At 43.8% G+C, this 12,518-nt stretch overlaps 3 protein-coding genes across 4 annotated transcripts; 1 reads left to right on the top strand and 2 right to left on the bottom strand.

Annotated features, from left to right (window-relative positions):
• Window positions 1-35: 35 nt before the first annotated feature.
• mats (MOB kinase activator-like 1) lies at window positions 36-1,907 on the bottom strand. Its single transcript, XM_018015079.2, has 3 exons — window positions 1,648-1,907; window positions 1,190-1,356; window positions 36-1,126 (listed from the first exon to the last, which is right to left on the bottom strand). Exons 1-3 carry the CDS (start codon window positions 1,665-1,667, stop codon window positions 648-650), a joined length of 666 nt encoding a protein of 221 aa, XP_017870568.1. The 5' UTR covers window positions 1,668-1,907; the 3' UTR covers window positions 36-647.
• A 53-nt stretch (window positions 1,908-1,960) lies between these two features.
• Nop56 (Nop56 ribonucleoprotein) lies at window positions 1,961-4,012 on the top strand. The gene is made up of 3 exons (XM_018014968.2): window positions 1,961-2,120; window positions 2,314-2,716; window positions 2,779-4,012. Exons 1-3 carry the CDS (start codon window positions 2,118-2,120, stop codon window positions 3,870-3,872), a joined length of 1,500 nt encoding a protein of 499 aa, XP_017870457.1. The 5' UTR covers window positions 1,961-2,117; the 3' UTR covers window positions 3,873-4,012.
• A 6-nt stretch (window positions 4,013-4,018) lies between these two features.
• Window positions 4,019-12,502, bottom strand: lqfR (clathrin interactor lqfR). 2 transcript variants are annotated; one of them, XM_018014877.2, is made up of 6 exons: window positions 12,137-12,495; window positions 10,777-10,978; window positions 10,355-10,715; window positions 10,191-10,284; window positions 9,364-10,133; window positions 4,019-5,083 (listed from the first exon to the last, which is right to left on the bottom strand). In XM_018014877.2, exons 1-6 carry the CDS (start codon window positions 12,187-12,189, stop codon window positions 4,563-4,565), a joined length of 2,001 nt encoding a protein of 666 aa, XP_017870366.1. In that variant the 5' UTR covers window positions 12,190-12,495; the 3' UTR covers window positions 4,019-4,562. The 2 variants fall into 2 exon arrangements, with proteins under 2 accessions (XP_017870366.1, XP_017870358.1); XM_018014869.2 differs by lacking the exon at window positions 4,019-5,083 and adding an exon at window positions 5,474-9,075 and having other exon boundaries at window positions 12,137-12,502.
• Between the last annotated feature and the right edge of the window lie 16 nt (window positions 12,503-12,518).

The raw sequence follows: 12,518 nt of genomic DNA on the forward strand, positions 1-12,518 counted from the left end.
TTTTCAGTTTCTTTATTAGTATAAAATAGTATATCAAAAATGTTTATCAAGTCTATATTTATTATCATTTATTGGGGCTATCGAGTGTCGTCTCACTTTGCTAAGGGCTTGCAATGCAATAGATTTCACATCTGTTGATCGATATATAAAATAAATACGTACACACCACATACAAAATACAGTAAACAAATGAATTACGCACAGATTTTGTGAACAGAATGTTGTTTATAAGCGCGATTTGTTAGTGTATCATTGCGTGCTGTTTGTTATGTTGATTGCTTTTTTGAATGTACATACATATGTATATAAATATAAATATGCTTTATATATCTCTTAAAAGTACGTGTCACATATAAAAATATATATAGTAGATGTTGCTCATCATATCGTTTGCAAACAGCACACTATCGGGGATAGGTTTAGTGGGACCACATCAAGCACTGAACAAAACTTAAATGCTATAAACGAGAAAAGGAAAGGCGGTAACTAACTAAAGCGTATGGATATATATATATATATATATATATCCCTATAGCAACAATATGCAATTGAAAGTAAAGCGCAGTTGCGCCCGCCCATCACAAGTCCAATTGCAAGCTATTGCCACTATTGACAGTGGTCGTATTGGCCACCGATTGCAGTGATTCCTATATTTGCCGTTCATCCTTTGCTGTCAACTTATCGATCAGCTCTTGCAATGGCGCCAGTTCGCGTCTCTCAATCAGGTTGAACTCTTGGACAAAGAATATAAAATGCTTAAAGGACGTATTCAAATGGGCCTCCTCGCCCAGCGTCACCACCTCGGAGAAATGCTGATGATAAATGTGCGCATAGACACGGAACAGTCGCTTCAGTATGGTTTTAGCGGAGGCAAGAAAGTTCTTTGGAAATGGTACACCGATTTTTGATGGAAACAATGTTTCATCATCCAATTGATCCTGCACCCAGGTCATTAGATAATCAATATACTTAGGCGCGCTGCATTTGATGGGCTTCTTCACAGTCAAACCATCCGCCCAATGGTATTCGTATTTCGGACCAGCCGACATTATGCTACAGCTTTCCTCTGTGCAAAACTCCGTAATTGTACCATAAAGCATATTAATTTGATTGAAAAAATCCACGGCTATGAGGAACAAATAGAGAAACAATTAGTTATGCTCAGTTTCATTGGTTCTACGCTACTCACTGTTGACGGCCACCCATTCGTTGAGATCCTCACCATCGGGCAGAGCGACTGCATTGCGTAAATTCCCAGAGCCAAGTGTGGCAGCTGCATGCTTCATGAGATCATATTGATGAGTGCCCTCTGGTATGTTCTTTTTAGGTTTAAACGTTTTGCTTGAACGTGAACCGCTAAAGGCAACAAACATAAAAGAAAACAAAATGTTGTTTTGTATTGGCATGCCACAACAAACAACCCCAGGCGACTTACAAACGGTGGAGCCACTGACTCACACCCACAATATTGGTTGAACAAAGCACAAAAGGGTTGTGCTCTTTGTTTCAGTTGCAAGTGCAACAGTGTTTCCAGTTCACATGGCATACAAACTTTCGTATGTAAAATGAACATTATACGTACTTATGTTTGTACATACATATGTGATTCAGTTACTACATACATATGCATGTAGTATATATACTTACAACAAAAATTCCATTGCCATACAGTTATTGTTGCCGTTCACTTGCCACGAAGGTAAACTGGTCGACAACCTCTTTAGCAATATAGTTATTTCCTGTAAGTTAACCGTCTTGGACGATTTGGAATACGAAATATAAATATAAAACTGATGGTAATTATAATTATTCCCAATCCAAGAAATTGTTGGCAGGGTAAAGTGTAGGGCTGGCAATAAACACCGACAACATCGATATTTCGAACTCGATAGGCGATATACGAATACATGTTATGCACTCGCGATTACATTTATGACAGTAGGAGCCGTGCTGCCACATGTTCGGAAATGTCTATGCTTGATATGTGGACACACATTAAAATGGAAGTGTGTAAACACTGATCTTTCTGTTTAGCACGTGGAAAAACAACGCGCCTTGCCATCCCGTGAAATATTGATATTTTCTTTATTATTTGACGGCATATTTTCGCCTTAAATATGGTAATTATATGAAAAATATAGTCAACGTTCAATTTTCATTATGTATTTTTAAAAACTGTGTCTTATACATATAACTAACCTAAGTATAGGACCCTGCGGGAGTGGGCTCGAGACAACGTGGAAAAAAATGGCTAAATGAAATTTAAGTTTCTGTAAATTTGATGTGTTAATATGTTTTTTCTTCCATTTACAGTCGAATCTGTACGTGCTTTACGAGCATGCGGCAGGCTATGCGCTATTCTCCGTTAAGGAGTTCGAGGAGGTGTCTATGTTCCTACCGCAAGTCGAGTCCTCCGTCACTGACATTTCGAAGTTCAATTCAATTGTAAAACTGGCGGGATTTGCGCCGTTCAAGACGGCTATTGCGGCCCTCGAGAACATTAATGCCATTTCTGAGGGCATTGTGCCGGAGGATTTGCTGCATTTCCTTGATGACTTTTTTGCCAAGCTAAAGAAGAAGAAGTGCACCCTAGGCATTGCGGATGCCAAGCTGGGAGCTGCCATTACTGAATCCATTGGCGTTGCGTGCAGTCATTTTGGTGTAGTGCCCGAGATACTGCGAGGTATTCGCTTCCACTTTGCTAAGCTGGTAAAAGGTAAGTCAATTGTTAATTTTATAGACTCTTTAGGAACTAATAACAATCTATTCCTTCGGCAGGCTTCACTGACAAGTCAGCTGGAGTGGCACAACTGGGTCTGGGACACAGCTACTCCCGTGCCAAGGTCAAGTTTAATGTCCATCGATCAGACAACATGATCATTCAGTCAATAGCGCTGCTGGATCAGCTGGATAAGGATGTAAACACGTTCTCCATGCGGATACGCGAGTGGTACTCCTACCACTTCCCAGAACTGGTCAAAATTGTTCCAGACAATTATATGTTTGCCAAGGCAGCCAAATTTATCAAAGACCGCAAGGATCTAACTCAGGACAAGCTTGAAGGTCTGGAGCAGATTGTCATGGACTCTGCCAAGGCTCAGGCCATAATCGATGCCGGAAAAATGTCGATGGGCATGGATATATCTATTGTGGATCTGATGAATATTGAGCTGTTTGCTGAGCGTGTAGTGAAACTCTCCGAGTACCGCAAAAAGCTTTCCACCTATTTGCACAACAAAATGAACTTGGTTGCCCCCAACCTGCAGTCGCTCATAGGCGATCAGGTGGGCGCTCGCCTTATTTCACACGCCGGCAGCTTGACTAATCTGGCCAAGTATCCCGCGTCGACAGTACAAATTCTGGGCGCCGAGAAGGCACTTTTCCGTGCGCTTAAGACGCGCTCCAATACGCCCAAATATGGTTTGATCTATCATTCGTCGTTCATTGGCCGTGCTGGCCTCAAGAATAAGGGACGCATCTCCCGTTTTCTGGCCAACAAATGCTCGATTGCCTCTCGCATCGATTGCTTCCTGGAGCAGCCGACTAGCGTCTTTGGCGAGTCGCTAAAACAACAAGTGGAAGATCGCCTGAAATTCTACGAGTCCGGTGATGTGCCCCGCAAGAATATTGAGGTCATGAAGGAGGCCATGGAGGCGGCTGGCCAAGAGATCACAGAGGCCCCACAGTCCGAGAAGAAGAAGAACAAGAAGAAGAAGCGTCAGGCAGAGGCTGACACAAATGGCACCAGTAATGGTAATGGTACAGCTGCAGCGGACGAGGAGGCGGCGGCTAATGGCAATGCTGAGGCAGACGGAGAGCCCAAGAAGAAAAAGAAGAAGAAGAACAAGAACAAGCAAGCCGTGGAGGCGTAAACACTTACATATATGCCCATAAGGCATTCCACACATTGCTTAGTTTTTTAGTCTTAAGTTGAAATTCTATTATTTTACTTACAATTCTTTTCTGCATTTCATGATACCCCAGCTAAATAAACAATCAAATTTTAGACGGAGCCGCATAGTTTTTGATTTCATTCTTTATTTTCACACGTTCGTTTTATATACATACACATAATTGTTTAATTATTGCTAATTTCTTTTTATATTAATAATTTTTAATTTTTTTTTTTTTTTTTTTTTTTGTAACAATTTCAATGATAATTCAACCGTCCATCTTTCCTACTGTTGTGCTAAATATCGATTTAGTACAACCATTATTAATTATATATTTTATTGCATTTCTGACGAACATTTAAACACACAGAAGTATTTAAATTCCGAGTGGTGACAACAGGACGGATATGGAATTTATATTTTCGATTTTGGATAGGTTTTGGAATTTCAAAGAGGGAAATCAATGCGAGCCACGCTGCATAATCATAAGATTAATACAATTGGAATTATAATTTGATTTAACAAACGATTTTGCAACAAATAATCAGAGTTTGCACATTTAATACAAAGGGGGGATAGCATAGAATTGAGTGTGTGTGTGTGGGTGTGTGATGTGTTAGTGTCTTTGTGTGTGTGCGTGTGTGTGGTACGTCATTAGGCTAATAAATATCATTGGAACAAATCAAACGCTGAGGAATTATTATTGCTGTTGTGATGCTGCTGCTGCTGCTGTTGTTGTTGTTGCTGGAACGCACCGAAGTTGGCAAATGCTGCTGGCTGTGCCTGCATCTGTGGAATGTTTTGTTGCGGCGCCCCAAACAAATTGGGGCTGGTCAGTGGCGACGGCGCGAGCCCACCAAATCCGCCACCAGTTTGCACATTCAGCGGCGCCTGCGTCCGGGCCGGACTCTGCGTTTTCAGCGTGTTCATTGACGGTGCCGGCGCGTTCGATTTGGCCGATTTGCTTATCAACAGATTGTCCAGATCAATGTTCAAATTGCCGGCCTTCAGGTTGCCCGACCAGGTGGCACCCACATTTGTGGGCTGTGTGCTGGCCGATGTTGTGGCGCCATTTGTATTGATGTTGTTGTTATTATTATTGTTGATGTTGTTGTTGTTTTTGTTGGATATGCACATCGGCTGCAACAGGTTGTCGCCGGCGACAGCAGCAATTGGCGGCAACATGTTATCTGCAAAGAGCGCACAGACAGTTTCGGATCAGTTGGGGAATATGCAAATCATAATCTGAGGCATCTAACAGTATAGGCACAAGAAATATAGAAAAGCAATGGAGTATGTGTGTGTGTGTGAGTGGGAGGGTGTGCGTTTAATTGTTAAAGAAGATAATTATGTGATGTGTGTGTGTGTGTGTGTCGATTGGAAGCATTTGTTGTTAAACAGGCGCAGCTAATTCAATCAGCTAAGTGCAGTTGCATAAACAATTGTTTCGTAACAATAAACAATTGTTGTTGTTGTTGTTGTTGATGTTATTGGGTATTTGTTTACCTAGTGTGTCCGCGGCTGTGGCACAATGCCCGGTATATTGAGAAAAGCTTTCAGTTATTTATACAGATATATATATACATATATATATGTTCGATATTTGAGTTGATCACAAGAATATATATAATTTACAAATGATATCCAAATTGTGCGTTTGCAATATAAATTGTCAAAAAGGGGAAAAAAGGAATAGAAATAAAATAGAAATATTTGTTCAAATCATATCTGTTATATTAACACTGCTAACGATCTATATATCGAGCTATATACATATGTATTCTTCGGGCATATAGCACAAAGTAATGAGACTCCAAAAAGTATTGCAAGGGTTTTTTGTTGGCTTTACTTTTGGTTTTATTTCGAATTTTTAAATTTATTAACATATTTATTATGGAGAGTATACGATAAATAATATATGTATAATTAACGGCGGATATTAAAATACTAAATCCGTTTACGATTATTTTTAATGTGTTTGAAGTTCTATTCACTTCTTCTTCTCTCACTTCTTTATGCAATTCCCAATGTTATACGATATATGTATCTTAGATTAATGTAGTTTTTTCTTAATATACATATATGATTTATACAGTATAGTTGAATTTCACAGTTTTTTTTTACGGAGTTAATTACGCAATGCTTTTCGACTTAATATATAAAATATATATATAGAAACTAACTTAAAACTACACGATTTGGTGTGCAGATCAAGCCAAACTTGTTGCCAATATTCAAGTGAAGCTTGGCCAAAAACATTTCTTATTTCTTAAAAATTCTCAATTTGGAAAATCTTCGACTCAGCAAAGCTTTTGGCTGTAAATTGTGTTCGTGTGAATATGAAACATCAGTTGTACTAAAAGTAAACCCGATCAATCAATTCATAATTTATCACTTATTATTAACCAAAAAAATTTAACTTTCAGCTTATCTAACTAAGCGGCCTGCTCAAAGGTCGCTGTATTGAACAGCTTGTCGCATATGCCCAGAATCTGTTGGGCGAGCTCGCGGCACTCGTCGGACGATTCGCCGCCCACGAGCGGAGAGCGCACAAGCTCATCCAGCCAACGCTTGAGCTCGATGAGAGATTCAGCAAAATGGGCGCTTAACAGGTGGATGGGCGTGGCAACCAGAGCTATGCCCAATAGTTGCAGCGTAGCCGAACGCACTCGTGCCTCGGCGTTGAAGCGCACAAAGACGCACAGATCGAAGACCTCGCGCGTCATCGCCGGCTGCAGCGGGCAGTTCTGGGCGCACAGGAGCAGCACGGCCAGCGTGTGCAGCATGTTGACCAGCAGCTGGGTATCGATGTCATGCGAAATATTCTCATATTTCACATAGAGCATTTGACGCGTGCGCTGGCCACGCACCAGGCCAAAGAAGAATGTGCCGGCAACGGCATGGAAGAGATTCACCTTAGCCTTGCTGTCCGGCGTTTCCCTCTTGCTCATATAACGCTTTGTCTTGGATCGCAAGCGTTCGCGTATGATGCGCTGCGCCGCAGCCAGCCGTTCATCAGCCTCGTTGTCAGACTGCAGCTTGAATTTGCGAGGCTGCTTGGCAACGGGCGGCACAATGTCCAGAGCCTGTTGGCCAGTCGCTGACTGAAGCTCATCACCGGCTAGCTCCTTGGCTGCTGCAGCCAATACCTGTAGTATGAGAATGCGGACACTGGCCGCGTACCGCGTGTTGTCCGTGTGGAACATGCGACAGAGCAGCTCCGCACAGGCACCTGGCTTAGCTACACAGATGGCCACACAGCAACGGAACCGGGTGCCCTCAAAGTCCTCGAAATAGTACTGCATCTCAAGGCCGATGAACAGTTCCATCAGTTCAAGTGCCAGCTTGTCGTCCTGCTGTGCCAGTTGGCTGCGAATCAGTTGCTCGGCTGTGGCCATGGCGCCTTCAAAGATCTCATAATTGGCCACTTTGGTGCGCAGCAGGTGGAGTAGGTCAAGTACAAACTTGGGTCGCTGCTCCAGGCTGCTGGAAATGTCATTCGACATGTCATATGGTTTCAAATCATCCTCGTCATCCTCGTCGAGCGGCAGGGTTGGTGACTCATCGTCATCCGAGTCCAGATCCAGTTGCATTTTTGCAGTATCTTTAGGTGGCGACGGCACAGCTGGTGGGCGGAGCTGTTGCTCCTCGTCCTCCATTAGTTGAGCCATATGCAGCTCGAGGCGCTGCAGCAGCTTTTGACTGGGCTTCACATCTGATTGCGCCTTGCTGGGATACTTGAAGTTCGCCAGCATTTCAAGCTCTTCGATAAGATGCCAATGTGGCGTTTCCTGCATAGCAGCGTAATCAAATTTTAAACGATCCTCCTCTTTCGCCTCTACAGTCAGCATGTAATTATACAGCAGCTCCACGGTCTTCATGCCCAGATATCGCTGCACCTTGTCGGGCGACTGCAGATGATGAGTCATCCCCTCGTGCAGCAGTCGCTTGCGCTCCTCTTGCATATTGACATTACATTCTTTGCCAGCCAGCACCAGCAGCTTGCATATGGCCACATGCTCCTGGCTGCTCAGCTTTTGTAGGGTGATTCGCTTGGACCACATGCCCAGCAGCTGGTTAAAGAGCACTTGCAGCTCCGCGGCTGCCGTTACGGCGAGATACCCCACTAATATGCAGAGTGGTGCATTCTCTGTGGGCGCACGCTGCAGCGGCAGCTTCTGGAGCAAGCAATGTTGCCAATGTGGCTTCTCCATTGCACCGGGTCCCAGCAGCACGTAAAGATTAAGCTCAGCATTGAGCGCCGACTGTGCCACTTTAAGACAGGCCGCTGGCTCCAGATGATGTAAGATTTGTTGCAACACGCTGCGTGATCTTGGCGCAACCGCAAGATCTTCCAGCACGCGCATTAGGTTCTCCAGTGTGGCGGCCTCAAAGTAGTTGTTAAGCACGCGTGAAAGCATCCAACTAAACGGACTTAGATCGAAGTATCCCAACTGATCCTCGCACTGCAGCACAAAATACACAGCTCTGACCCAATGCCGCAGAAGCAGGCGTCCGTAGGCGATCGTCGCAAATATTGGAGGCAACTGCCGCCCCATCTTGTTGGCCACCAGGCCAGGCAGCCCAATCAACAGTTGTATGAACTGCAGAGTCCGCTCATCGTGCTCGTCCATCAGCCGCTCGGGCAACACTTTAATGGTGCGCGCATATCGTTGCATTAGCGCTCCACGCTGACGTGTGAGGTGCAGCAAGCAAACGGAGATCAAACTCTGATCCTGGACAAGGGCCGCGAGCATGGAGGCAGCTGTGCCGGGCACCCGTTCCAGTTGCTGTTGCAGCGTCTCAAATGAAACTTCCACATATCCAAAGCTGTAATCCAATTTAAACATATTTAGAACATCCACATCATCTGTGGGCTGGGGCCAATCTCGTGTGAACAGTCTGCCAAGCTGGGCGAGCAGAGCCGCATACTCATCGTCTGCCAGTTGGGACCAGTCAACCACACGGCAATCGAGCCCTACAAGTTGCTCTGGCGTTGTATAACCGGGCAAAGCGCCAGCGCTGTGTAATTGACGCAGTGTGGCGGCCACATAGCTGACATCGGCGGCGCTCTGCACGCATGGCAAATCACGTAGGCTTGCAATGGCCTTCGACAGGGTCAGGCGTATTGATTCCGATGGCGGAGGCAGCGACGCCTTTGCGACGTGCGGAACTTCAACAGCTGCATTGAAGCGGAAAGGAAGAAAAAGAGAACGAGTGCATCCGATTGGATTATGTTGACCGTTATGTGTGGTAGCTAGCTTAGCGACATGAGTTACAGAGATTGGGGGGATATAAGGAGCGAGAGATAGAGTGAGGCAGGACTTTCTTTTATACACAAATCGCGCTGTCATGCAAAAAGTTCGATTGACGCTCACTAAATTAAGTAAAGTAAATCTACGCTAGAACGAATCCTAATGCGCGTCCAAATAACCAATCATTAATTGTAGCTTAATATATATAAACTCACCCATTGGCATGCTCTGATGAATCGACAAATCGCCCAATCCGGCCAGCAGATCTGTGGCTGTTGTTGCCGTTGCCGTTGCTGCTGGCGTTGCGGTGTTGAACAGATCAAAGGCATCGTTAGCTGGCGTCGCCGTCGTCAACAGGTTGCCATCCAGTACCGAGGTAGATGACACCGTCGCAGCACTAGAGCTCTGGAATGCATTAAAGTCCGCAAACTCATCATTGCTTGGCGCCGGCAATATGCCCGTCGAAGGTGGTAATGAGCCGCTGCCGAAAGCAGTCGCAAAATCACCGAACTCTTGCGTGGGAGCAGCATCAGCAGCACGCGGATTGAAGTCATCGTCGTCATCAATAATAACAGCTGCGCTATTAAGCGTCTTCTCGACTTTCGGCGACTGCTGTACTGGGCTCGTTGAACACGTCTTGAATAGATCATCCAGCAAATCATTGTTGTTAATCGGTGTATTGCTCTTGTTATTGTTGTTGCTGGGCGAACCGCCGCCCATTAGATCAACGCTATTTGTGGTGGGCGTGTCGCGATGCGTAGGCGAGTGAATGCCGGCCGCGTTCGGCGTCTTGCCAAAGTTAGCCGCAGCACCCAAATTGATTTTCTTTTGTGGTGGCGGCTGCTTTGAGGTGCCAGAGGATGTGGGCTGCTTGGACACCGGCGAGCTGACCGCCTTTGAGCGTATGTTCATGTTGAGGTTTGTGGGTTTGCTCTCAACAGCCACCTCAGCGGGACTAGCACGATCATTGTACCGATAGTTGCGCCTGAAAAAGACGAGGAGCTTCATTAACACAAACAAAGGAAATTATGAGAGAACTTACCTGGGACTTGGTGAATCACTGTCGGAGCCTTCGCGCTCGCCATCATATTGAGTATCATCGTCCTCGTAACGGTCTGCAGAGCTCTTATCGGAATCTAAATTTGTAACAATTCAACAAACATTGAGATTTGCAATATTGTTGAGTATTATAGACAAATTGCTTACACCAATTATCACCGCGATTGCTGCGCCAATCCCCGTCGTTGTATCCTCCGCTACCGCCGGCGCCGCCTCCACTGTAGCCGCTGTAGCCACCGCTGCGGGAGCCCATGGCATCACTGCTCATACCAATATATTTGTCCTTATTCTTTTTGGCCTTTTTGCGCTCCTCGCGCAAACGATCATCGTCCTGAATAAAGTCTATAAGCTCTCGTACCTTATGCCTAACATTAATACCCTGATCCTTGCCGCCCTCGTCCGTAAACGTATAATTCTCCAATGAACGCAGATCATAGATGTGCTCCCGCGACGACGTGACCACGCGCTCCGAACCATTCCGTACCAAATAATTCAACAGCAGCAAGCTCTAAAAGTGTATAAATAAATTAGCATATGAAAGTATACAAACATTTATTTATTTGCTCTACCTTGTACGTCCGTCTCCAATTGGTTTTGTTGTCCTGCAGCATACGTTTCCAAAGCATGGACATGACTTCCGGAAAGGTCTCATAGGAGAATGTGGCATGCGCCAGCTCCTGCATGAGCGGACCTGTTGGACCCCAGGGATCATCGTTCGTCGCCTCGCGCACCTTGCCCTCTATTTCTGTGTAGTTCATTACAACATTGGTGCTGCACGAAATCAAGTTAGAGTTTACCATTAATTATTAATCAAGGACAAATAGTTACAGCCGAGTCTGCACATTAAAAATACTAATAAAGGTTAGAATTAAACTCAAAACAAACAAAAGCCCGCATATTTTTTTTTTATACATATTTTATTTGCCATCTGTTGTAAACTAAAAAATAAGCAAATTGACTAACAATAACTATTAATTAACCGGGCGTTGTGAGCTCGAGGTTTCAATTCATAGGATAAATATATGAGGGCATAATCTTGTAGTCATCTCTTTCTGGGATAAGGTCATAAATTTAAGCTTATTTAATATTGGGAAGTCAATTACAGTTTAGTCCGTCTTAATGTTTAAAGCTTATCCACTTGTTTCATAATTGTTAACATGATACTAAAAGTGTGATTTGACACAATTGAGCCTTATCAGTTGGAGATAAGACTTAACGGACTTGGAGAATGCACCGAGGGCATTACGGCTATTTTACCAATAAAATTGGGGCAGCCAGCCAATCGACAAAGCGGAAATGGTCTCCACGTTCGTGGAGACAATTGAAAGTTGAGCACGCACAGAACACTCAAATGACATCGATAGTAAATTATGATAAAAGGTAGCAATTAATAATAAGCGCTCGTAATTGGAAGTGGAATTGAAATTGAAATTTCACTGGAAAGTTAAGTGGAAGCACGAATGTGAGTACAGCTGGAATGCATATCTTATTTTGGGGCACAACGCAAAGCAAACAAAATGTTTTTCTTGATAAAAATATATACATATGTACGTATGCGTGTACTTATAATATTCGAGTGCATGTGTATGTGAGAATTGGTATTACTACTGTGAAATGAGCTCGAACGTACAATCAAATCTCGATAAAACGAACAACCTTGAATACAATAAAAGCGGCCAACGGCAAACAAAGCCCAGCGTTAATCGCTCTTCCATAAACATGGAGACTGAGCAAAACTATATCACTTTTGGCACGACTGCATTTGTAGCACCTGTGTATTGAAAGAGACAGGTATTGGGGGTGCGGATGAGTTGTTGTTGGCGAAGGGCGTGGGAGTGCTGGAGCCCCCTTTTACTTATGATTCTTTTGTTGTTGTTATCTCTTACTATACTTCAATTTTATGTATACTAATTATGTTGGGGAACTTACACTTTGTCCGCCAACTCGCGCACTTTCCACATGCTAATAAATTTATCAACCATTTTAACTTAATTCTCTGCTTTGGAATTTTTCACACAAACTTGCCAAGTTGCTGGCAGACAAAACTTGTTTTTTCTTTTATTTGGGTCGTATATATATTACGTATGCATATATAAGTTGTTGCACAAAGATCGCGTAATGTCGAATTACATGTAGCTCTACACTTTCTATTACTATAAGCCAAATAATAAGTATAAAATTTAAACGAAAATGCAAAGTAAAATCACTGCACTCTGCAGGCAGAATTTTGGTGAGCTGTCTCCCGTCAGTGTTGCTAATACTTTGTGGAACAGTGCTGTAAATGTGAATGAATGTGAATGCTGGTGTCGAT

Source organism: Drosophila arizonae, chromosome 2 (genome assembly GCF_054131065.1).
Source record: "Drosophila arizonae isolate 15081-1271.41 chromosome 2, UAZ_ARI_1.0, whole genome shotgun sequence".
Classification (NCBI taxonomy): Eukaryota; Metazoa; Arthropoda; class Insecta; order Diptera; family Drosophilidae; genus Drosophila; species Drosophila arizonae.

What these genes read in the sequence shown, in the direction of transcription:
- mats (XM_018015079.2), bottom strand. Translation starts at nt 1,667, where the DNA reads ATGGCAATGGAATTTTTGTT. An exon ending in ATGGCAATGGAATTTTTGTT is followed by an intron (nt 1,357 to 1,647) that starts GTAAGTATATAT and finishes TGTTGCCTTTAG; the next exon opens with CGGTTCACGTTCAAGCAAAA. An exon ending in CGAATGGGTGGCCGTCAACA is followed by an intron (nt 1,127 to 1,189) that starts GTGAGTAGCGTA and finishes TGTTCCTCATAG; the next exon opens with CCGTGGATTTTTTCAATCAA.
- Nop56 (XM_018014968.2), top strand. An exon ending in CTTTGCTAAGCTGGTAAAAG is followed by an intron (nt 2,717 to 2,778) that starts GTAAGTCAATTG and finishes TTCCTTCGGCAG; the next exon opens with GCTTCACTGACAAGTCAGCT.
- lqfR (XM_018014869.2), bottom strand. Translation starts at nt 12,189, where the DNA reads ATGGTTGATAAATTTATTAGCATGTGGAAAGTGCGCGAGTTGGCGGAC. An exon ending in CAATCGCGGTGATAATTGGT is followed by an intron (nt 10,285 to 10,354) that starts GTAAGCAATTTG and finishes TTACAAATTTAG; the next exon opens with ATTCCGATAAGAGCTCTGCA. An exon ending in TCATCAGAGCATGCCAATGG is followed by an intron (nt 9,076 to 9,363) that starts GTGAGTTTATAT and finishes GCTTCAATGCAG; the next exon opens with CTGTTGAAGTTCCGCACGTC.